Here is a 24,818-nt window from a genome sequence, read left to right as displayed (position 1 = left end):
CTGTGTTTAATCCTAAAAGGATGCAATCTGTTAAATATATAGTTTCCAGAAATTTCAAGTGTTGTTAAAACAAAAATAGCCGTTTAAATATAAACACGAGTGGACCAATGGTATGGATTTGTGGAAAAAAACAAAATCTACCAAATTGATGCTCTCGATTTGCTTCTCAAACAGTTGTACCTAATCAAATGGCCACCGAGCCACCATCTTCGTGGAGCAGCTTGAACGTCAGGTGGGTACGCCTCGCTGACACCTCCAAGTTGGCAAGTGAGAAGAGCAGATGGCGAGCTGCATCATGCCATGGATGAACGTCAAGCTAACACGGCCGTGTTTGTTGTATCATCCGGAACATTTTCTGTAACCACTTTGCGTATGGTATTTGGGTATTAACACACAAAGCAGGATAATCGTTAATTTAAGCAAAACCCCAATAACCAGGCCTTTCCTTGACACTGACTGGAAAAGAGATTTTTGTTGGTATGCACTTAACTCAGTTTACAATTGCTTGCACCTCATAGGATGTGTTGTGCTGGATCAGACCCTGGTGTGCAGAAAGGAGGTGGATGGCGCCCTCTAGAGGCTCTATGTCAACTGCGGGACTGCGCACAACAATAACCAGGAGGTTATTCATAATTTATCACTCTGCCCAGCTACAATTACAACATCATGCAAAAGTGAGTCAACCCATCACATTTTTGTAAATGTTATTCTGTGATGGCACAACACTTAATAAATGAAATCTGCAACTTGTATAATGATTTATAGTTACTGTCACTTCAAAATAATCCAAAATAAAATCATATTTAAACGACTGGCAACCAAATTGAGTACACAAAGTGGAAAATTTACAAATTGTTAAATAGTTTTTGCTCACTGCTGCCCTCTGCTGCAGCGTCGTCAAATTGCAGCAGCAGTTTGGCGCTGTGTGACGTCACGACCGGATGTTGACAGTGTGTGCTCTTGGACACGCTATTAGGAACAGCTGAAGAGCAACAACAAAACCATCGACGGAACCGAAACTCACGACGTTTGTCCGTGTAAAACACAACTTAATCCACCCTGACATCGTTTCGAAAAGGAATTCTGGACCTTGCCAGCACCCCGGAGACCTCGGTAAGAAGTCGACAATAAGCTAAAAAAGATGTTAAAGCTCTTTCCCCCCCCCGACGCCGCTGATGCCGTTTTTGTTTGTTAGCGCAAGCGGCTAGTGCGGCGTTAGCTTCCTCAAACTCCTGCGAGGATATAAATTGTAAATTATAGTAAGGTAAGTTTTAATAGCCTCCTCCTTTTTGTGTGCTTTGATATTCAAGTATTTGACGCTTCATAACATATTGGCTTTTGTGAATGTAGTCAGAATGGGCCGCATCTTCTTGGACCACATCGGCGGAACACGCTTGTTTTCTTGCGCCAACTGCGACACCATCTTGACCAATCGCTCCGAACTTATCTCCACAAGATTCACGGGCGCCACCGGCAGAGCTTTCCTTTTCAACAAGGTAACACAACACACTTAATTTGTTTTTCAAAATCCCAATGTGATATTGCATTAAATAATTCATGTGTGTACATACACTCTTCCAGGTGGTGAACCTTCAGTACAGCGAAGTCCAGGATCGCGTGATGCTGACGGGCCGACACATGGTACGAGACGTCAGCTGCAAGAACTGCAACAGCAAGCTGGGCTGGATCTACGAATTCGCCACCGAGGACAGCCAACGTTATAAAGAGGGCCGGGTCATCCTCGAAAGGGCTCTGGTACGGGAGAGCGAGGGCTTCGAGGAGCACGTGCCCTCCGACAACTCCTGAACGTGCAGCCATGCTTCTTTGCTGCTGCACCCATTGACTTCACAGAAAGAAAAAAAAAGATTAGGGGTAGGTTTTTGACCCCCGTTTTCTTGCGGAAAAAGAACGCTTGCTTTAAAGAACGCCTCCAGTTTCTGCGGCCGTGCGCTTTATTCGTACTCAATAGAGACGAGAACAAGCGACCGATTTACCGATTACTCGTCAATTTTCCTACTATTATTGTTTTTGTTTGCAATCGAGAAAGGAGAATTGCTTCCTGAACTCCGGATTTACAATTTCACACAAAATTCTGAACGTTAACCAATTCTGTCGTTCAATTATTATTTTTTTTCTACCACGAATGAAGGAACACAATCTGATTGTAGCATCGTGCATTTTGACTTTCACAATCTAATCCACTCTACACAATCAGTGATCAAATCATTGATGATTAACAACCGGCATGACATCACCAGCCTTGATTCCGGTGCCGACTTTTCTTTTATTAGCGTCATTCAATAGCCACCGCGGAAAGAATGCCTTTGACGTCAACATAGCTAAAGGTGATTGTTAGCCTCACGCTGGGTTTAATTACGCTGCATTCTTCTCACTGTTACGTTGCTAACTTTTCACCATGGAGCGCGCGCAGATACGCCCATTCGTTAAACGGGCTTTGTGCGCTTTCTATAATGGACGACATTCTCCACCCGTTTCCTTGGTTCATAAAAGCAAGTTTGTTGCTTTAGTTGAGCTTATAATAAACATTCACACGCCAGCAAAGAGCTAGGAGAACTTAGCGGCTTCTCGGCCTGCATGTGGCTCATCGGTTTTGTAGATAAAGCCCATCATTTCGTCTCTCCTTTATAATAAAAAATAAAATACAGTGGTGCCTTTAAATACGAGACATATTTATTAAAAAACGTAAAATCATTTAAATAGATGGAATGTAAAGCATTAAAACTTTGCTTTATAATTCAATCCTGGTGCTGCTGCTTCTGGTGTACCCAAATTGGCCAGCAGGGGGCACTGTCTGCCATACATTTGTGTTCAAATATTTGTTTCAAGGTGTCCATTGTTTGCTTTAAGCCGGGTCTCGTATCTCAAGGCACCACTGTATCTGAGGATAATTTTATATATGTAAAAAAAGTTGTTGACAATTGATTGGTTTAGCATTTACGAATGGTACCATTGTTTCCAATTTACTCTATTATTGAGTTATATTATTTTTGTGTATTTTCACGATTTGAAAAACGTTGACTTGTGCTTTAAATACAGCTCTGTATTCTATCTTGTTCCATGTGTGATTTTATATCTTGAATTATTCACTCGAATATTAGCTGAAAAAGAAAATACTGTACAGTGATACGTTTTTTTTTACTCACAAACACATCGTCAATATTAAGCCAATCATTTCTTGAGTAATTTCACACTTAGTGGGCAGACACTCCAGGCATATTTGTACATAATCATTAAAAAGTCAATTTTCCAGCATCCCTGGGGGATTTTACTCTCCTTTCAGCATTTTTGGATAGGGACACTTTTTGTCCAGTAGGTGGCAGTAGAGCACCACGAACGCATTCAGACCTGATCCTGGGCAGGCCTGATGTGTGACGCACTCCACAGGGTAGAATTAGAGTGTCATTGGGGTGGGAGTAGGGGATGTTTTATGAGGCTTGAAGGTCACACATGCAACGCATCATAATCACCATTATCATCATATAAGCGTTATTGTATTTTAAAGGTGGAAGAGTCACAAAGAAAGAAGTGCCGTTTGCATGATGCAAATGACGTCATGCCTTTTGAAAAAGAAAACATTTATGAATGGCAATACAAAACAAGCTCATCATCAAGTAGCTGCTCATCATTCCATCTCCGCCACCACTAGATATATCGATATCATCCTGCCGCAGCTTCTCCACCATTCCAACGCTACACAGACACAAAAATGAGATATGACGGCCGTCGTGACGTCTCCTCGTAGCCGCCGCTCCGATTGGCTCGCGTATGAAAGGGGGCGGGGCGTTCGCCATTGAGGAATTTGACGGCGACGTACGTACACACGCCTCCCGGATAAAAAGTGCACACGAGAGTGGCGGTGACGAGCAGACGAGGTAAGACGTGACAAGACTGGACGAGTCGGCTGGCAGTTTAGTGTCTTTTTTTTAAGTCTCTTGCTTAATTTGTAGTGTTTTAAATGTGATGTTTCAACGTGAAGTTTAGACATTCAAAGAGGCAGTGGCAGCAGGTGCGCTTTGAATGCATGTCTGTATTTCTTCGGACTAATTCAGGTGAGTCCCCCCACCCCATTTTTTTTTTTAAATCTTTTTATTTAAAATAAGCATGTATCCGTGTTAGCAGGCGTCTTTTCGCTCAAAATGCTTCATTTACTCCAATGAAGCTCCACCAGGTGATCCTAATCGACCCCAACGTGAGCATCAAATGGGAAAAAATAAAGTCTGTTTGTTTGTAGCGGGCAACTTTAAAAGAGGTTTTACATTTTTTCTTTAATGTCTTTAGAGTTGAAAATCTATATTTTTTGCCTTGACGTTCTTGCAGGACTCCCTCCCCTTCCTTCCTTCCCTTCTCTCCCTCAAACCTCGGGTTGTATAATGGCTGCAGGTGCACTGCAGTTACAAAAGAGGATGCTCCCATTTTTCCATGTCCTTGATGTACTAGTACACCCTTTATCTTCACTAGTACTATAAATCAGCTTACTAGCAGAAGAAACATTCTGATGCCTCGACTCTCCCCCTTTTGATTGCATATATGAAATCTATTTAATACCCTTGATGTCTACAGGCAACCTTAACTCACCTAACATGTTGAGGTTTTTCAAGACTTTACATTACTTATGTTTCAAACCTCCTTCCTGTCTCCGGGGAAGATATGCGAGCTGCTTTTTGGTCTTCTGTTGCCGAGCATTGTTCTGCAGGTTGTCGCCTCGGCAGGAAGTTGACACTCGACAGCTATCTGCACTGTAACACCACTTTGCTTCTGTACTTTTTTTTTTTTTTAATTCACAATCAGTCCGATGCACTGAAAGTTGTGCAGATATTTTCAGATCAATGTTTTCATTGCAGGGCCATTTTGGTCGGCTTAAAATCTTAGTTTGATTGCCACCTTGGTTTTAAAATACACGAGACAGGACTCAGGTCTCTATTCTTGACATGTGACCTATTTGCCTTCTGTCTGCTGGCCCCTGGGTCAAGATGATGAGGATTTTACCTGTACCTGTTAAGTCACTGTGTGTACGCACGTGATCGTTTCTAAAAGCTCCAGTGTGTTCTATATTGGGTCGCTTTTTGTGTAATCCATTTACAGCCGGGTTACTCGTGTCTGCACTTTTTACAATGAGGCGCACTGTTCACTCTTGCGTGACACTTGGCGACGATCGCAGACGGCATTCTTGTCTTGAGGATTTTGATCCAACTCGAGGTGCGCTCTATCGGACAATTTTGGCACACTTGCCATAGCGACTGTGTGTGTGGACATATTTGTAAGTGCGAACACTTCCTCCTCATTGTGCCCCCCGTTATGTTTTATTAGCCAAATGTTCTGTTATTCTTAGCCAAGCAGGATGTTTATACAATCCCTGCGTAGAAATATGACTGGCAAGGCCTGAGTGTTTATCTTTGTTGCCGCTTCTCAGGTCGTCACTGTCGCACTTGCTTGAGCACCCCCCCCTCCCCCCCCCCACCTCCCCACCCCACCCCCTTCTGGGTTTTGCATGCCTGCCTGGCCCTCCTCTGCATCCAACTCACGGGTGAAATGACATCCACCGTGATAAACTTCTCATCTCACTCCCAAGCCTCCATTAGTATTATTATAGGTGGTAGTTGTATAAAGTTCAAAGTAAAATAAAAGAAATGAATGAAATACTTCAATTTCAAACCCATTTTTATTATGTAGACAAATTGAAGTACACGTGTCGTTTTATTTTTCTGTGAAAAGCGTTTGTCTATTGATAAAGACGTTTTATGCAGTGGCGGAACTAGGTTTTTTTTTTTTCCTTCAGGGGGGGCCAAGGGTTCCTAGAAAAATCTGAAAATAAGTCAATTATCTGGCCTGGCACCTGGGGAGTCTGGGAGGGGGCAGTGCCCAATTGCCCCCCCCCTCCTAGCGCTGCCCCGTGCTTTTTCTACTTGGGACAGGCTTAGCAAATGGAGGTAACATTTTAACCGCTGTAAAGTGAAAACGATTACTCGCTTGCGAACTTGTGACCGAGACAGAAGTAGTATGTGTGTATATTTAACTACACAAGCCCCCGAGAGGCAAGTCACTTGACATAAAGGCTGAACACAGCTGATTTTGTGGTGCGCACAGCGGCCGGCGTCCCTGTTAGCTCATTTCCACCCAAACCGCACTGTACCAAGAAGCCAGGATGTGACTGACATTTTTTCAGCATTAATATTTTCGGCCCGTTATGCCGCATCATGCTACCGATGTGAACTCACAATGACTCACCTGGATGATACTATCTCTTTCACAAACAAATCACATTTTCCAGAAGTGTGTAATTGAGACCGGAAAAATTCCATTAAAAAGTAGACTCGGTCTGTTTTTTTTTTTTTTTTTGTGTGCTTCAGGGGTTAATCAGCTGCCACTTAGTGAGTCGTGTCATGTGATGCCACTACCCCCCACAAGCACTCGTTTGAGTGGACTCTTACTCTGGAGGGATACAATTCAGAGCTTGTGCGTGCGTGTCCTCACGTCCGAAGCTACTCGGGTTCGTTTGCCATTTGGAGTGCCAGTAGTAAGTTTGTTTGTTGCTATCTTTGAGCTTTTTGGGGGGCAGGAATTTCCCAAATGATTTTTTGTCATTGTGCCTGTTTGGGTCGTAGGAAGGAAACTTTTTGATTCATGCTTGTTGTGATGATTGAAATGAAATCGGCCCTTGAGTTGAAGAAATTCTAGTTTGAAGAAATAAGGCATATTTTTTTTCACTTTTTTTAGTGCAGTTCCAATCTTTTATTATATTTTTATAGGTTATATATAATTGGATGTGTTGCTTACGTTTTAACCTTTCAAGGTTCTTCAAATGATCACAGTCAGTTGTTGTTTCAATGTACTTTTATTTTGCTGAGTCATGTTTCTTGTAACCAAGGAGAATTGTGAAATGTTATGTGAACCAGGACTGTGGTTTTTGTGATATTTTGGTCCCGGATGGCTTGTGGTTAAAAGATGAGAATATAAAAATGTCCGCTTGAGCTGTAGACAGAGTTTGAGAGGTAATTGATGTTTTGTTTAACTTTTTGCGTTTTCTTTTTCGCACAACTGCTAAGGATTTGAAATATTAATGAAGTGAAGGCATTCTGCTTTCCCCCCCCCCCAAAAAAAAAAATGTAATTCCACCAATTGTAATTCCTGATCATGATGTTCCTCTCCTTCCCCATGATTGTGATCCAAATGTCAGAGATGTGTGTTGCAGATGCCCCACCAGGCTCCGCCTCTTAAAGGGCCAGACACTAAAATACATTTTACATTTTCACCCATATGTCATGTTTGCAACATTTTGGTTCAAATATATTTTCAGTCTTGTTGAAAACAAGTTGGACAAACTATTTAATTAGTTCTTTTGACCTCTTGCTGCTGAGGACTGTCTGTTCACGGAGTGTGTTCGACACAAGCCAGACCTGTGCTCGCACATTCCTTTGAGATGTTTCAAGATGGTTGAAATTGCAATTTTTTTTTTTTAAAGCCAAGAAAGAACATCTCATGGCCATTTAAATTGATTTTGTGTAAAAAGCCTTTACATAATAGTACTTATTTGGAATGTGTTAATCACCATCCTCGCTTATATCATCAAAACACGTCTGAGATTTAAAGTGGGTCAAGCCAAATCTCCTTTGAGTCGGCTCACGTCGAGCGTCTTGTCAGAGTTTCTCCTTTGCGGCCAGGAGGCATCCCAAAGTCCAAGCTGGTGATGGCCGTCTCACCACGGCACGCTTGAAATAGACGGCCTGAGAAGGCCATGGCGTCCCGAGACGGCGCGTGGGCCTCACCGTCGCCAATCGCCGTCGTAAAACGCTAACGACATAAAAACGCTAAAAAAAGGGCTTAGCCCGCGTGCAATCTCGTGCTCCTTGGAAACTTTGGTCAAGCTTTGATGGAACAAGAGTACATCGAGTTCCCTCCCCCCCAGCGCACTCTCACTGTGGTTCAGTGGAGCTCTGCAGGTCATGAACTTGCCGTGTTGTGTTTGGACGTCTATTTAAAAATGTGTTTTTATACTTTTATTTGCAAAGCATTGCAGTCATTCACATTTGATTCTGTCAAGTGGGTGAACATAATTTTTTTTTTTCCCCTCCGCAGTTGAGTATTTGTGCCCATCTGAGATATGACTGAGGTGATGATCAACAGCACCCCAATGGACGACATGAGGCTCAGTCCCACCAAGGACAGACTTTCTTTCCAGGTATGTTTTATACACGTAAATAAATAAATAAATAAAAAAGTCAGTTTTTTTTATTTAATTTTTTAAAACTAATCGGTGGCCATTTTGTCGAATTTCATCTGACTAAGCAAAATGAAATCAATAACAAGCCTGGTGTAAGGCTAGCAAGCCAAAAGAATATGCTGCGTCTGAACGAAAAGCCCAAAATAATAATAAAAATATGTTTCGGAAAATCTCAGCGCGCCAGTGGAAATTGGCATTAGTGGTGTTTGCGCATTCCTGCAAACAAAGCAGCATAAAAACAATACGTCTTCATTTTGCGCGTGGGAGGAAAGCAAATACGGCGAGAACATCCGACGCACTGGGACGTGTCGTAAAACGAAGAATAAGAAAAGGAGGTGTCGGTGACGCCTCGATTTGCTCGGACGCAAACGGCCATCAGGTGCTCTTGACAAGCACCTTTGTTTCACTGTCACCTCAACAAGGTCATCCAAAACGCACAGCTGCTGTAGCGCCGCTAAATTTCGTAAACCATGTCGCTCGGTGCCCGTCTCAGAGGATGTAGCTTGACCCCGGAGGAAGAGGCCGACTTCCTTGCGCCGTTTCGCACAGCAGCTGTCGCGGATGCCGGGGGTAACGGGTTCAAACCTGCCTCAAGGTTCCAGAGTGCAACTTCTGACCTGGGCTTCGATCGGACCGAGTCCATCTATACATTTTGGTTTCGTTTCCTTTACATGCGAGCTTACGAAGAACTGAGACTCGCTAGAAAATAGTTTTATTCGATTAATCGATTTTCAAAATCATTTTGAGTATGTATTGATCAATTATTATTTGGTATTAAGTGATTTAAATAAAAAACAGCCAAGAGAGATTGTTGGACTCGACAAACTTTTTGAAACCGTGCCATTCAATTTTCCAATCGGACGTGACACGATTACTCGATTTTATTACAATAGTTGCCAATTCAGTTTTGTTTCTGGCCTACATAAAATTCTCCTCCAGCTTTTTACCGTAATTCTGCTCCTATTGTGTTGACGTAAGTCCGTGATAGCTAAGTGTTTTCCGTTTTCAGGTTATGTCCGGAACTCGTAAACCAAGCATCCCTTTTGTATATTTCTATCGCAACAATGAGTTTTTCCCAATATGCTAGCGTATCAAAAGGCACGCCGGTTTGGTCCTGTTCGTACACAACAATCCCAAAATAGCGCTGCCGACGCTTCCTGCCGCCGTAAGCAAAACGAGTTGTGACGCGTGTCCAAAGGCAAAGTCGTCGCTTGTCCGCACTCGCTCCCTCCCTTACCCGTTTTAGTGAGAATAAACCTCCCAGTGATGGACTCTTGTGTTTTCCTAACCTGATCAAATTCTCACAGTCTGCACAGAGGAAGACATATTTGCTGTCTTCTCATGCGTTTGATGGAATTCCTGGAGGCTTGGCCACAGCTGCATCCCCTCTTTCTCTCGCGCTTGTCTCATCTAATGCTTACTTTCCACTCGGCACTTTGCCCAGACGCTGACCCACCGCCCGCAAACGTCTCCGAGTGAAATATGCTGGGCTAAAAATATTCATCCACTTTGTCCAAACAAAAATGCTGTTCTTGGACCTGGAGGATTTTTTTTATTTTGCCCCTTGGGTTTATTCACCGGTTCCTGGGAACGGTTGTCAAATCTCAAATAATCTCCGCTGTCTGGGGCTTTGGCCAAACATTTGACGACTCAACCTTATTCCATGTTCTTTCCTCGGGCTTTTTTTTCACCTCCTCAACTTAAATGAAATCTCTTTTCGGAAAATTATTCCCTCTTATTGGTTTATAACGAGCTGTGAGCGACTTGGCATGTAAATCAAGGCCAAGAATGCATGACGAGTTTTGACATTGGCATCTGTCCTCGGCAGATCTTCCCCGACCCGTCGGACTTTGAGCGCTGCTGTAAGCTCAAGGACCGCCTGCCCTCCATCGTGGTGGAACCAACCGACGGCGAGGTGGAGAGCGGCGAGCTCCGCTGGCCTCCCGAGGAGTTCCTAGTAAGCGAGGGGGAAGACGACCATGACGAAGCGCAGCCCAATCACAATGGCATCCAAAACGGACAGGCCACGGCGAACTCCAAGCACTAGGAGCCGCTAGCCCTTTTTGCTTCCCATGTCCAACCGTTCACGCACTGGTCACGCTGCACCTTAAACCTTTCCGGCTGACACCACACGAAAGAAGCAATAGTTTTGTCGCACTGCCACTCGATGGGACGTCCTTCGCACTCTTGAGAAAAGACTTGGGACTGCGCTAACATGGCTCCACTGAGCCCCCCCCCACCCAAAAAAAAAAAGAATTGCGCTTAACCCTCCAGCTGTGTGTTCACTCTCTGGATTGCTGTTAAGTATTTGCCTCTACGCAAGGTTTAGCCGTTTTTGTTTGATGTCGTGGGTGTCGCATGAGCTGAGGATTGTATTTTTTTTTTTTCAGTCTAAAGTTAACATCTTTGTACTTGTAGTTCAGCGCTAGATGGTAATAGATTTTTTTTTTTTTAGTAGCATGTAGATGTTTAGTGCAGTTTTGCTTCAAGAGAAATACATTGTTGTACTATTTTGGCGATAAAACGGGGTTCTTCACTAAAGTCACAATTCGGCACGCGGGTAGATTTCCAGTTGGAGCCAAAAAGTGCAACGAGGAGAAAACCGATGCGCTGAATAGATTTTACTAGTGACAGCAACTTTGTATTACTCGTGAGGAAAACTGCTTTAGTTGATACTAGCGTGCTAGCTTGTTCTACTTGTGCGCTTCACTGCGGCGGTTTTAAGCAAGAGCAAAGGAAAGGGAAGCTAGTATGCTAACCGGATGCTAATTGCTCGCCCTGTGTGGCCTTACGACTTGACCATTTGCAAATTACAATGGTTTTTTAATTATTTTTTTTTCTTCTCTTCGGTGGACGTATAATGGATCCCGTCACAAGTGAACACTCTGCTCCTCTCTCTATTCTTCCAACTTGTTTCTGTGGAAGCAGCTGTACTTTTTGTCACCATGTAGCTTCAATATGTACCTTCAATGTCAGAAAGTAGCATTGATTTTGTCCGTCACGTGTTCTTCTTCTGACTTGTTATATGTGTGATATTAGGGCTGTGTACAATATCTCTTTTTTTTGTTTTTTCTTTTTTTCTCTGTCTATAACCGAGCTGGTTGTTTTTGTAAAGCTCAGGGAGAATAGCTGCCATCTTTGTTTTGTTTTTGTCATTGTATTTAGATAACTGTTTTTTTTCTCTGTAAATAAACTTTGAATTTGCTAATACAGCTGTGTGGTTTTTGGCTTTGACATATAAAAAAACAATATTTCCTTTGTTTCTTTGCTGGTATGCTATCTGGACAACTCTAAATTTTGCATTTATACTAAAACATTTTTCACATGAACTGAGGTCACAGGTCATGTGACAAATGGTTCTAAAAAATCACATTAAAGCACAATGCGATAATTCTTGCTGACAGCGTGACTTTAATTTTCAACTATGTTATCCCGAAGCTAACATGTAGCATTCTTTTGTAAGTGTTTCACTGATAAAGCTTCTCACTCATTCTTGGAATTCTTTCCGATGGAAACAATGTTAAGGCTGATCCCAGAGTGTCGGCCGAGTCTGACCTGACGACCAGTAGACAATACTGGCGACTGCTTGTCTCTATTAAAATGTCTTCCTTGAACATATACGCACGCTCGCAACTGTTTCCAGTCCACGCGTCACATTAATCCACCGTTTCCCTGCATTAAGTCATAAAAAGAAAAGGAACACTTATCTGATTTACTCTTTTTACACTCCAACCTTTGCCAAACTTTTTAAGCTGCGCACATCATCCCAAATGCCAGTGACAAACAAAAAAAAATATATAGTGGCTTTATTTTGCCCTCCCACATAGTACAGGTATGTCGTAATGTCTTAAATATACCTTGATAAATAAAACTTCTAATGAACAACACGCTTGCTTATATTCATGCCTTTTAAAGAAGAGTGTGTATCGTTTCTTCTATCCACTGCAACACGGCTCTCCTGTTACACATGATGTCAGCATGTAGTGATGCATGTGTGTGTGGTGAGGTAGTCAGGCTGATGGACAGCAAAGAGAGAGAGAACACTTAGTCGAACTCAAGACTTTTCCATGATCCTTCTCCCTGAGGCATGCACTCTATTTGATAGACAGGAGAGAACACTGGATAGATCATTCTAGAATTAGGACACCGATATTTGAGAAATGAACCGTTTATGTGACAATATTTTGTTAGGTTTAAAAAAATTGGGGTAAATATTTAATTGTATAATTGATTCATCAAGCTCAACCATCAAGAATATACTTTATTTGTAATATTTTGTTGTGTTTGGTGCAATCTTGTTACTGATGCTCCGGGATCTCAAAAAGAAAATTTAAAAATATTACAAAATAAATTCTTCTGGCTTGATGATGTCGTTTCTACCATGGTGTCATGTGTCTCATTTTTTTTGCTCTTCTCCAGTATTACTTCAGAACAGATGTTTTCACTTTTTAAAAACACTTGATCATAAGCCTCAAAATAAATAAAGGTTTATGTCATTCCCCACCCTATGTTTAATCAAATTTCCTGAATAAATGCAAAAGAGCCACATGAGTTCAAGTTGGACCGCACGAGCCTCTTATGTAAGCCAACGTGGGAAAGACAAGAGTGACTTTTTTTGGGCATTGCCTCTCGTCTCTTTTGAGTCTATTGATAGCACTTTGAACTTGTTGTTTTTACATTGAGAGGACAAAAACGTTTGTTATGTTTAACATTCTTTTTTTCCACGACCTCTTTAAATCTTCTCGTCTTACGTCCCGCAGGCCTTGCACCTGCGATACCACCACATTTTCTAAAGTCTTTGTAGTTTTGCCATCTGCTATATCGGTGCATTTATCTAGTGTCCCTCTGTGCACTCCTCCATAGTCTTAAAGTAAAACGGATTAAAGTGGCGAGAACATAAGCTGCCTGTTTAAATCGACATGTATGGCTTTTTAACCCGAGGGCCATGAAATACGTACTTGTATTTAATAAGGAGTCATGTGAAGGTGCTTTCATGACACAATTCCATTGCAAAGTAAAAGAAAAGAAAACTGAGGGCATTATTTAAATAAGTTTGGAGGTTGTGAAGTATAATGCCGAGCTGAGTTAAGTCATGGTAGCAGAGAAATGAATGGCCTTGAGAATATTTTATCCAAGTGGAGATTGAGGGCATCTTGAAATTTGTTGAATTTTGAAATATTTTCACAATTTCTCCGTTTGTGTTTTAGTAGGTAATCCTCTTGAATAAAGACGAAACAGCACCCCCTGTCGGAGGCCGGCTGTAATGACTTAACAGAGAGCGAGTTGAGAGGTCGCGTTAGCAACGAGGCGACACTGTCACGATGTTTATTTCACTTGCGCTTTAACTCACAGTTTTCAAGAAATCCATTACGAAAACCGGGTTCGTCTATTTTTTTACTGCCCCAAATAAGGCTCGCTTGTATTCTAAGAGACACCTCGCCCGTTAGCTTCCGTTAGCCAGGTTGCTATGTTGCAGGGAAGCGGTTGGACGGACTCTTCAGAGTTACAACTCTTTTTTTGAAAAGCACTTCAAAAGGTAAGTTTGTTCATGACTGACAGCTTAACGTGCAAGTTGGAAAGCTACTCTTCGGGCAAGTTAAATGAGCGGCACAGTCTAATAAACTATTTCTTTTGAGTTTAATTCCCCGAGTTAGCTTAGCATTCGGGCGAGGCCAGAGAACGAAGCAACACTTGGTGGGCTGGGCACGTTATAAACTGCAGATTCGAGTTGGATAACGCCCATAATGATTCTTTTTTAATTTTTTTTTTAAATGAAGGTCTTTTCACTATTTTAGTAAGTACCACACGTGTTAGTATTTCCTTCAACACTAGAATCAGCCATTCTCGTATCATCTCTTCGAAATTGGGTTGAAATTACGCCCAAGACACCTGTTCTTAAATAAATCTCAACAGGTTGTTGTTTTTGCCTTTGTAACTAATGTTTGTGCACCTAAAGATTAAAAAATATATATATCAATAACTTAAATTATAATTTAAAGTGCACATAAAAGATAAATACAACTGAAGTCTTTTCTGGTGTGCTGTGCTGACGTTTTTAACAACTTTACAAATATGCAGTTTGAATTTTTTTTGTGCAAGAAATTTTAATTTCAATTATTTTATGACTGTCCAACTTCATCATTATAAATATTTATCTATAGAATTTAGCATTATATCCATTTTAGCCTTATTAAAATGGGGTCGCAATATAAATCAAAGAATAACTACTGTTGTTTTTAAGGACGTTACAGAAAATATTTGAAGTGAATCAATTTGCCTGATATTAAAAAAATAATTTGGCCCACACACTGCATGGCAGCATGTTACTATAATGCACAAGATAAGCAATAATAATAATTAAAAAAAATCCAAAGTAACTTAAAATTACAGACATGTCTTGCATGTTTCGAAAAATGGTCACAAAAATCTAAAGAGGTAATAAATTAGCATTTGAACCTGAGTTGACGTTGGCATGGGCTGACACATCACGGTAGGGTGTCTCCAGTTTCGCACGTCAGCGCTGACACGTTCAGCCTTTTAGGTAAAACCTTTTGAGAAAGAAAAATGTACTCCTGATTAAAGACCCACCAGTGGTCATTTTGCTTCTTTGTTAGGTGCACAGTCAAAGAGCGTAATTGATACTTTGAGACTGATTAGTCATTTCTTAATCTCTGCCGTCCATTTTTTCCCCAAACCTCCCCACCACCTTTTTATTTTGACCTATTTAGCACAATAAAATGTCGTAAAAATATGTTGACCAGTGTTATTATTCATGCCTCACATTTTCCGTTATTAATATCAGCACTGCCTGCACGCTGTTTATTTTTTTTCCACCTTAATTAATAAACCCTCGGAGTTTTCACTTGCTGTGTCATATTGCTTTTGATGTGCTTGTGTATTTCAGACCTAGTATGTGTGTGTGCGCCCACGCCGGTAATTGAGGTGGAAAGGTGCGAGCTGCATTGCGCACCTGCTGGATGAAATAAGTCCCTGTAGCGTCAGCTCTAGACTCAGCACGTCAGCGCGGCCTTATCAATTCAACACTCCGCAGGCCCTTTTCACCTCCGCTCGGCAATAATTGACTGGCAGCGCCGTTGCGTTTATGACTGGCCAAGGTTATTTTAAACCTTTATTGGATGGCGCACTTGCTAGTTGTGCATTTGTAGTTCTGCGTGATGTTTTTTAGCTGTGGTTAAACTTGAGAAACTAAAGTGAGAAACTCTATTTGGAAGCTAATGGCGGTATCTCATCAATTTTTTTTTTTTTGGTCCTGACAGATGGCTGTGTCCGTGCGGGGTTTGTACTTTGTCCTGACCTTGTTCTTGGCCAGTTTCTTCGGGAGCATCTTCATGCTGGGTCCGGTTTTACCCCTCATGCTGCTGTCCCCCGCCTGGTACCGCTGGATTACCGACCGCATCGTCGCGACCTGGCTCACCCTCCCCGTGGTGCGTACGTCGGCTCGGCTCTCACTCGACCCACTTTGCCTAGTTTTATTTGAAGATGTATGTTTTGTCTCTCTCCCACAAACAGTCCCTCCTGGAGCTGGTGTTTGGCGTGAAAGTGGTGATCACGGGCGACGCCTTTGTCCCCGGGGAGCGTAGCGTTATTATCATGAACCACCGTACGCGTCTGGACTGGATGTTCCTCTGGTGCTGCCTGCTGCGCTACAGCTACCTGCGCCTGGAGAAGATCTGCCTCAAGGCGGCGCTCAAGGCCGTGCCCGGCTTCGGTAGGTCAAAACGCGGTCGTTCTCCGAGGGCTTCTGATGACAGCGCAGATGCTCTCCAGGTTGGGCCATGCAGGTGGCCTGCTTTGTCTTCATCCATCGGCGCTGGGAGAAGGACAAGGAGCACATGGGGAACATGCTTGACTACTTTTGCGACATCAGAGAACCTCTGCAGCTGCTGCTCTTTCCCGAGGGTACCGACCTCACAGGTGAGCCGCTTTGGTGACGTTTGTGGATTTTAGTTCGTATGGATGTTTCATGTTTTAATACAACACAGTGATTTTTCGAGAGTCACACTTCACCCTTCTCATTTGAACATACCGAGCGACACGGCTATGCAAACACAGTTTAGCAGCGCTAGCGCATAACCAAATGCTTGTCATCGCACTCCCAGAATGCTCTGATGTCAAACGACAAAGCTCTCCCTTAAGCCGAGCAAAGCTACCCCCCGCTCAGGTTCTTATATGGGGGGCGGGGCTAAATTTCTCCTTTCGTGTCATGATGTCATCTCGGGTGATCCAGTCAAGTGACATCATAATTAAACAGAGTTGATTAACATACAAACCTTTTTTTGTACGGGAGCGATTTATTTTTGCCCTGCCCGAAGGAGCTGCGGCTGTTACGCAACGTGACTAATGAGTCACTATAGAGTTAGTTAGCGAGTTCCCCGGGAAATGTTTCATTAATAAACAATCATCTGTCTTGATGTTTATGTCCTCTTGTCTCTCTGCTTCCTCGTCTCGCCTCTACACAAATGTGTGTTTGTGCTCACCAGCGCCGCTGGCATTGTCATCGCGACTGTTTTGGTCATCTCAATAGGGTCGTGTAATTGTAGAGTATACAGTAGCCTAAGTGTTCTCTCGTTCTTTTTTTTTTTTTTATGCCAGCCTTTCTTTGTTCCCTCACACAGAGAACACGAGAGTGCGCAGCGACGAGTTTGCCACCCAGCACGACCTGCCCAAATACCAACACGTGCTGCATCCGCGCACCACCGGCTTCACTTTCATCGTGGAGCGACTGCGGAAAGGTGAGTGACGCCCGGAAAGATACGCTTGGGAAACCAGTTCCAGAGAAGGAGATAGTTTCCCCTGGAGATTAACATAGAAACCCGAAAAAATGTTGCCTGTGTTCCCCAGGAGCGAACCTGGATGCCGTGCACGACATCACGGTGGCTTACCCCAAAAACATCCCCCAGACCGAGCGCCACCTTATGCTGGGTCACTTCCCCCGCGAGATCCACTTCCACGTGCGGCGCTACCCCGTCGCCACGCTTCCCGCCCCGGCCGACGAGCTGGAGTCGTGGTGCCGCCAGCGCTGGGCTGAAAAGGAATCCCGCCTGCAGGATTTCTATTCGGGCCAGCCGCGGGCTTTCGACCGGGAGGGCGTGGCGCGGGTGCCGCCGTGCAAGTCGGAGCTGCGCGTGGCTTTGATCAAAGCGGCTTCGCTGCTCTACTGGACCAGCTTCATCGCGCTGTGCTTTGCCGCCTTGTGGCTGTGGGCTCCCGTCAGGTTGTACTTCCTGGTAGTGGTCGGCGTGTACGTGGCCCAGCAGAAGTTGGCGGGGGGGCTGGAGCTGCTGGAGTTGGCATGCCATCGCTATTGGACTTCCGTGGCGGCTAACGGGGATGACAAGATGCTGGATGGAAAAACGTGGTGAGGACAATGACGAGCTAGTACACTGACGATGCCTTTGGTGGCTGGGGTCCGCCTACAGGCAGCTCACTTGACCTCAGCAGGAGGCTCGAGAGGAACGCGTTGTGATCAGCCCTCATTTGGTCTCCTATTATTATTACCTCCGCCAACTATGGATTGCAGCAGACAAAATTTCTCGCAGAATGACGCATAGAGTGACTCATACGATACGACAACCTGTCTTTTAAGATCTCCACATCTTCCCCGTACGTACTTCAAAATTGATATTTGTTTTAGCGTTTCCACGATGCACGATGGAGCAAAGCCATACATCCTCTGCTCGGACTCATTTAAACGTATTTTCAAATACCTCCACCTTGGGTAGCATTTCGCTTTTATATAAAACATAGGAATGGATTTTTTCCCAGGGGGGTGGGGCTACTTGTTTGTACAAGTACAAAAGCCAAAGGTGAGCGAGAAAGTAAATACTCACTGATGAGGGTTGGCCGGAGTAGTTCCTTGAGATCAGAAGCTGATTTATTTTTTTTTGCTTAAGGCTCAAAGCAAATGTCCTTATTGGGAATGTTTTGGAGGGGTGGGGGGGGGGGGCAGTGTTGGGATGTTGGGACAACATGACCCTCCCGCCACAGTGGTGGCACAGGAGGACCACCAGACTTGGAGTGGAAAACTTAATTTGTCTTATTGTTGAACCCCGTGTCAAATCAGGGCACAGCGTCAATTTGAGTTAAGGCCACGATGTGAAGAAAAATGCTGATTGTCTGTTGAGAAGGTGAAATTTAGAGTCTCTGCTTTCCACACTCACTGTGATCGAATTGTTATGAAAATCAGATTAAATGTACAATCTGTTTTTATTTTTAGTATTATTATTTGTTATTTCCTAATTGCTGATGCTGGACCTCTTACATGGACTACCCTCAGGTAATTGTGGTGAGTTGATTGGGAGAAAAAAAAATATGACTATAGCAGATTAAATGAACTCCATTCAAAAATATGTGTTTGCATCTTGTGTACATTTAATGTGTTTTGCTTTTTCTTTGGCTTTAATTATTGGCGGTGCAACGCTCATTGCAGGACGACGGAGCAGCCTCGAGTCCAGATGTTGAGAAGTTGACTGAAGAATGTCGTGCGTCATCTTAGGGTGAGTCGTACTACATTTTAGTCATGGGAACCGTTACATTTATTTGTACTGAATCCCATTGTAGTTCTTGAAGTCAAGTGGGATTCATAATGGCTTATGAACAGTGTAAAAGTCTCTTGGGCTTATACTGCCCCCATGTGGCCAAGCTGGACGCACCGGAAGCTGTATTTAAGTGAGGGTGCGTGACAAAAATTACAAATTTTTTCTGTTTAGTTATGTCATTGTAGTTTATTAACGAACTGCATTATTGTGGAGTGCATGAAAATATACATTGCAATTTTTTTGCAGGCGGCCAGAACAGATTACTGGCATTGCCATTCATTTCATAGGAAAAAGATAACTTGAGATGTGTCTTCAGTTATGAGCACGGCCACTGAATTAATTGAACTTGTATCTAAAGGCACCGCAATTTATTTGACGTTTATATTTTTATTTTTTATTCTATTCATACTTTAACGATTGAATCGACTGAGTATTTTGGTGTTACACAACAGCGCAGGTCTCATTCCCCCTCCGTCGCCAACAGCAGGCGAGAAAAAAAAAAAAGGTCAGGAGCTTTGAAGGTGAAGTGCGGTCACCATAGTAACAAATGTTGTCTCCGTTGTCGTCTAGCAACGGGATGTGGAGTGATGTCAATGGAAAGCGTGCTATTTTCTCCCCGCTGACACAATGTCACTGCTTTGTGTGTGTGTGTGCGTGCACACACGCAAGGCCTGCTAAGGGAATGGAAAAGAAGCTACGATGTTGACATCCCCACGAGTCAATGATAAGCTAAAATATCCCCCTTGGGTCAATGAATTGTGCCAATTAAAGGTCCCATTGATGCAGCTCTATTTTTTTGGGCCGCCGATACACAGCAGGATCATCCTTTGCATTTAGATGCAAGATCAAATTTGACTTAAGGCAAGATGTGTCATCACACTTGCACATCAGTTTTCAAATCACGTCTTTTACTATAAATACACTTCAACCAGTGGCGTCACTAGGCTTATTTTAGGGGGGGGGGCTTTAAAAAAAAAAAAATCCACCCCTCCCCAAACTCAAAAGGCCCTAACATGCTTAACTAGGCATTCTGCTCATCACATCACACGCTTTTAAGAAGGTTACGTGGGGACAAAGTGAAAAAGACTGCAATGAATTATAAAGCAGGAGCTCTCTCCCTTTCTGGGATGAAAGGTGGAGTCTTCTTACATTCATTTTCCACACAGCCGTAGCATGTTCGGGTTGATTTTGAAACATAATAGCTGATTCCTGGGAAACTCTAAAATAAAATTTGAGAGACCCATAGGTTGCTGTCAACGCCCCCCCCCCACCAAAAAAAAAAAAAAAAAAAAATCCAATTCGACCCGAATAGCTTGTAAAGGTTGAAGAGCACATTTTCTCATTAGATGCTGTCGTTTCTTCCCCAACGATGTCGGCTATTTATAACTGCTCTGCGACAATAAGCAGGAGAATAATCTTAAGACCCTATTTATAAACCCAATCAAATCTCTTCCCGAGGATGACGATTTGAGGGGGAGAATAAAAAAAAAAAAAAAAATGCCATTCATTTTTTTTTGGGCTCCAGGGAGCAACATGACTGCCATGCATTCCAACCCCCTTGAATCGCTGTAGTAAACGACAGCAGTTCTCTACTGCCACCCTGTGGCTGTTTTAGGTCATGACACCAACGCATGTACAGTATTATGATGACCCTTTTGTCTTGCAATGACAAGACAAATCCACAAGACGTCGCTGTTGTCCATTAACTCGTCTGAAAACGCTTCGCAATCTTTTCTGTCACAGCAGCACCCCCTGTCGTTACATTGTAAGAGTGCAGGCCAGCTGCTCCACATAAACAGCTGGCTCTGAAAGGAGAGAACAAGCACCAGCAGGCCTCTTTTTGACTGTTTTTTTTTTTTTTTTTTTTTTAATCACAAACGTGTGTTTTTATAGACTTTACCGGGAATGATAACTTTTGAAGTTAGGGCATCAGTGACGGAGGCACATGTGTTTATGTGCGTAGACAATGATCTAAGTTGCATTTTTAAATTTAGAGTTGCGGTCCCAGTGTCAAAACAACTTTTAGTCACATGCTAATTCATTTAGCATAGGCTTGGTGAAATTAACACTCGTGAGAGTAGCAGTTGTAGTGGTCGTGGTAGTAATTGTGGTGAGAGTGGTGGTGGTAGTGGCATCAAAATGATAATAGTAATAATAATAGTGCGTCGGTCGCCATGCCGGGGCATCGTATCTCTTTCCGGGCTCACTCGTTCTCCCTTTCTGTCCCTCTCGCAGGTGGTCCGTCCGCAGAGCCAGATTGAATATTTCATAGGAGACGAGTGCGCCTCTGGACGCTATCATTGAGGCCACATGTCGGCCCTGTGAAATACGTGGCCTGCCAGACCTCCTCCAACGCCACCCCACAGCCGCCATCTTGGCTCCACCGTGGGCCTCCTAATTGAAAGCCAACCGCGGCGAGTGCAGATGTTGGCGGCTGTCTTTAACCCCTTACGGTCTTGTAGAGGAGCTAACAACGATGCAGTGAAACCTCGGTGAGTTACGTTTTTTTTTTTCTTTTTCAATGATAACCTGAAAAGCATCCACCTGAGTGATGGCGGACACCTAGTTATTGTGCTATGCTATGTTAGCATCGTGTCAAAATTAAGTTGACAACTAATTATTGATATTTCTCATATTGAAAAAAATCAAAACAAATCCGTCTTAACGACACTAAGTTCCATTCCTTCTTCTGTTTATTGTACAACGCCGCTGATTTTATGTCACAGAAGTAGACCTGGCCGACATTTGCCCCTTTTTTTTTTTCTTCTTTTATCCAAGTGTTTATTTTAAAGTGGAAAAAGTCCATTTCACCCCAAAAGACAGCATCTTGAAACGGTTAGGAAAAATATGCCAGATCCTAAACAGAGCAGTCGGGAGTGTGTACATCTCCCTAATTGCACATGTACGTCCCACTTCCCTCTATTCTCTCTCCATTCCTGCTTGCAGCAGGTGAAAATACGCAGATGAGGCTCAAACACTCCACGCACGTCACCCCGACCGCTCGTTCGCAGGAACAAACGGAGCAATAACTCTCTCTCCGAGCGTGAGCAGGTGAAAGGAGAGTTGTCGCTCACCCAGGCTCCGTATAATGTTTTAACGCACCAACCCAATAGGGACCCTGCGTCAATAATGCTGTCAGCACCTCGTGCGAGCGCCGGCTCCGTGCCGTGACGTCAACATCCAGCATCCATGGGAGAGAGAGCAAAGAAAACACACAAAGGAAGCCCTAATCCCATACATCACACATGCTATTCCAATCGAGGGCTTCCCTTATTTAGCGACATGGGAAGGGGCAATGGAATAAAAACAGCTTTGTAGTCGTGCCGGACCGAGCGTTTAGCAGACTCGCTCATTAACGTCGAGTGACGGACAGCTTTTAGTTCTAATTCCAGCGAGTCGTTTATTTGTCTGAAGTGGATTTGGATCTGCCAACCCGGTCAAATCCAGTTTTCCGTTCGGTTAAGTTTTGAGTCCATCTTGTGATGAGAGGAAGCAGCGGCGCAGGGGGTTTCGCTACTAGTTAGTGAACTTGTCCGTCTCCCGTCCGTCCGTCCGCCGTCACTCGCGCGCTCCCTCCGAGCCCTTCTTCTAACGCACATGTTTGGATTGCTGGCGGCCTTGTCAGGAGTCAAGTAGAGCCTCTTAAAATGTGGCCCCGGGCCAAGGGTCATCCGCTAATGAGTAAAAGCTTCTCCATTGTCGGCAAGGAGGGAGCAGGGAAATGTTCTCGCTCGGCGGGCGGTCCGGGCGAGGTGTGAAGGGATGGACGCTGGCAGGGGAGAAGGAAGGCCAAAGGGCCTCTGACATTGTGTCAGGAAGTGGCGAGGGCTCAGGTGAGCGGGGCTGACAATGATAAATTCTCTTTTATGCTTCCAAACTCAAATGGTACACTGGTTAAAAGTCAGGGTGTGGACTGGAAGCTGAAAAGTATAGAGTTAGGGGGGCTGACTGGCAGGTGGATGACACCAAATGATAGCTTGAGAAGAAAAAGATGAGAGACGCTCGCCGTCTTTCTCCCACTCCAGTCCAGACCAAGAGCATGTAATATATCAAGGCTCGCTTGTTCCGACAACTGAACTCTGTGAATACTGTCCGGACTTGTCGGCAGGACCACACAGCCTGATGACCCCCCTCCCCAAATTAAAAGCCCCCTTTGGCTGTCCAGGTGGTCCTCTTGACACTTCATTAGGTACATCTAGTGCTTGGAAGTGAGGAGCAAAACCTTAAGTATACAAAGATGAACTTAATCATTTTTATTTTTTACTTGGACAAAACAATTAATTACCCAAAATATATTTTCTGGAAGACTCCTCGCCTCCAAAACCCCGCTTGGGTGTGTGTGTTTGCGTTACCAGTGGTGGGCTTTTTGAAGGCACCCCCCCCTCCCTCGCCCGTACATTCGATGAGCTCATCCAGATGTCACCACAATTCCCCCGTGCATGTCTTCTTCTGTGTTTAGACAAGAAGAAGTAGAAGAAGAGAGCGGGACCATGTTCCAATTAGAGACGGCTAAACAGTTGATGTAAAAGAAACTAAAACTAACATTTACAGGATGGGGGAAACACTGCTTTTGAGGGATTGCCTTTAAATACCGCACCAAACCTGGCCTCACTGTAAATGAGCGACCAGATTATCAATATTTCCCCCCCCCCATACCTTCACACGAGACGTTTCAGAATTCCCGACCTCGCAAAGAACCACACTTGAGCCGTGACCTCATTTGGGGCGGCAGAGTGCAAACAATTATCCCATTAGTGCTGCCGCTCACCTTTTTCTTGCGGCCGGGATTCCCACATGTGAAGAGGATCACAAAAAGACAGACAAGGAAGGGGGGTTCGGAGGGGTCGGCCCACACACACCTGGACGGGCCCGTGAGAGGGCTTCAAAGCTCCTCCGCCACCTGTGGAACACAGCCAAAGAGGCTTAAATGTTAAGTGTAGTGGTCTGCAGGCCTACTTATCTGCATAGACCAAACAAACACTTAAACACACGTACACACACACATGCACGGAGCTCCATGGTGAGGCTTGGGAACGTGTGGGTGCGGGGCTGCTGTGTAGGAGCCGTTTGAAGCCAGCTGTCTCAACCTGACAGCCTGTTGTTTTAGAGGCCTTCGCTATGGCCGAAGGGGGCCGAGGGGAGAAAAACAACACCAGGAATGTGTACAAGTCAGGACCCAACAGTAAATCCTTCGTCCGCTTCCTTTCTCCCGACGCCCAGCCACGGGAGAGCTGGGCGAAGGGGTCCGAGGGAGGAGGGAGGCGGACGGACGTGGGGGCACCATTTACTGCTCTCTGTGGTGGTGGGCATCGAGGTGGACCAGCGGCTAACACTTGAGATTCGATGATGAAGTTGTCAGGGTGGGAAGATCATCTTATTTTGGTTCTTGCATCACAATTTAAGGCTGATTCACATACAAGTTTGTTTCTGTTGGACCGGAGTCGGGGAATTTCCAAAGCATGTCATCTTTCGCTTTAAATACCGCGATTAGCGCACGGTGCGGCTACGCCATTAGCCGCCATGGTGCATAGCATACGTGCGGGAAAGACGGTTGTCATTAGGAAGTCAGGCCAGAAGTGATTTTGCGCTGTTGACGACGTTGTCGGATGTAATCATCTGTCAATCACGTCAAAAGGTACACACGGGGAGTCTGGGTGGGCTTGGCATCGAGCGCTTTGCAGCAGCAGCAGTAGAAGTATGCAGAAGAAGGCAAACAAACAAGGTCCACCAGAGACCTCATCTGCGATTTGTATCTTTCAGCTGCGCAAAAACAGATTTTCCCAGGTTTTGTTTGGCACATCCAGGAGGCACACGTTGAATGGCGAGAACCCAAAAGTAACCTGGATAAATGCTGCCTGCGTATAGGAAAGGGCTGAGTGATGTAGCCTTGAAATGTCCGATTTATTTTCACAAAAAAGACCAAAATAATATATATTAAAAAAAAGAAATTAAATGAAAATGAAAAAAGATGGAAAAAAAATAAAACAAAGAACCCGCATAAAATTAAAAATTAAATAAAA

General features: G+C 44.0%; 3 protein-coding genes across 7 annotated transcripts; all 3 read left to right on the top strand.

The window, feature by feature from the left end:
* The first annotated feature begins 943 nt into the window (after positions 1-943).
* ypel5 (yippee-like 5) lies at positions 944-3,069 on the top strand. 2 transcript variants are annotated; one of them, XM_049740988.2, is made up of 4 exons: positions 944-1,113; positions 1,196-1,264; positions 1,351-1,496; positions 1,582-3,069. In XM_049740988.2, exons 3-4 carry the CDS (start codon positions 1,356-1,358, stop codon positions 1,804-1,806), a joined length of 366 nt encoding a protein of 121 aa, XP_049596945.1. In that variant the 5' UTR covers positions 944-1,113; positions 1,196-1,264; positions 1,351-1,355; the 3' UTR covers positions 1,807-3,069. The 2 variants fall into 2 exon arrangements, with proteins under 2 accessions (XP_049596945.1, XP_049596946.1); XM_049740989.2 differs by lacking the exon at positions 1,196-1,264 and having other exon boundaries at positions 945-1,113.
* Positions 3,070-3,842: 773 nt separating this feature from the next.
* On the top strand, positions 3,843-11,449 carry lbh (LBH regulator of WNT signaling pathway). 3 transcript variants are annotated; one of them, XM_049740468.2, is made up of 3 exons: positions 3,843-3,893; positions 8,095-8,197; positions 10,068-11,449. In XM_049740468.2, exons 2-3 carry the CDS (start codon positions 8,120-8,122, stop codon positions 10,284-10,286), a joined length of 297 nt encoding a protein of 98 aa, XP_049596425.1. In that variant the 5' UTR covers positions 3,843-3,893; positions 8,095-8,119; the 3' UTR covers positions 10,287-11,449. The 3 variants fall into 3 exon arrangements, with proteins under 3 accessions (XP_049596425.1, XP_049596423.1, XP_049596424.1); XM_049740466.1 differs by having other exon boundaries at positions 3,867-4,070; XM_049740467.1 differs by lacking the exon at positions 3,843-3,893 and adding an exon at positions 6,388-6,535.
* A 2,037-nt stretch (positions 11,450-13,486) lies between these two features.
* Positions 13,487-18,607, top strand: lclat1 (lysocardiolipin acyltransferase 1). 2 transcript variants are annotated; one of them, XM_049740469.2, is made up of 6 exons: positions 13,487-13,775; positions 15,517-15,684; positions 15,770-15,968; positions 16,028-16,174; positions 16,876-16,992; positions 17,102-18,607. In XM_049740469.2, exons 2-6 carry the CDS (start codon positions 15,517-15,519, stop codon positions 17,620-17,622), a joined length of 1,152 nt encoding a protein of 383 aa, XP_049596426.1. In that variant the 5' UTR covers positions 13,487-13,775; the 3' UTR covers positions 17,623-18,607. The 2 variants fall into 2 exon arrangements, with proteins under 2 accessions (XP_049596426.1, XP_049596427.1); XM_049740470.2 differs by lacking the exon at positions 13,487-13,775 and adding an exon at positions 15,155-15,354.
* The last annotated feature ends 6,211 nt before the right edge of the window (positions 18,608-24,818 follow it).

The sequence above is a fragment of the Syngnathus scovelli genome, chromosome 14 (assembly GCF_024217435.2).
Source record: "Syngnathus scovelli strain Florida chromosome 14, RoL_Ssco_1.2, whole genome shotgun sequence".
In the NCBI taxonomy this organism is placed as follows: domain Eukaryota; kingdom Metazoa; phylum Chordata; class Actinopteri; order Syngnathiformes; family Syngnathidae; genus Syngnathus; species Syngnathus scovelli.
Note: the sequence above shows the minus strand (reverse complement) of the source record. Positions and strands in the feature narration are given on the sequence as shown.

Excerpts from the sequence above, each read along its gene's own strand:
- ypel5 (XM_049740988.2), top strand. The coding sequence starts at position 1,356 with ATGGGCCGCATCTTCTTGGACCACATCGGCGGAACACGCTTGTTTTCT. Across the intron at positions 1,497-1,581 it reads GAGCTTTCCTTTTCAACAAG|GTGGTGAACCTTCAGTACAG; the intron begins GTAACACAACAC and ends ACACTCTTCCAG.
- lbh (XM_049740468.2), top strand. The coding sequence starts at position 8,120 with ATGACTGAGGTGATGATCAACAGCACCCCAATGGACGACATGAGGCTC. Across the intron at positions 8,198-10,067 it reads AGGACAGACTTTCTTTCCAG|ATCTTCCCCGACCCGTCGGA; the intron begins GTATGTTTTATA and ends TGTCCTCGGCAG.
- lclat1 (XM_049740469.2), top strand. The coding sequence starts at position 15,517 with ATGGCTGTGTCCGTGCGGGGTTTGTACTTTGTCCTGACCTTGTTCTTG. Across the intron at positions 15,685-15,769 it reads CCTGGCTCACCCTCCCCGTG|TCCCTCCTGGAGCTGGTGTT; the intron begins GTGCGTACGTCG and ends TCCCACAAACAG. Across the intron at positions 15,969-16,027 it reads CAAGGCCGTGCCCGGCTTCG|GTTGGGCCATGCAGGTGGCC; the intron begins GTAGGTCAAAAC and ends GATGCTCTCCAG.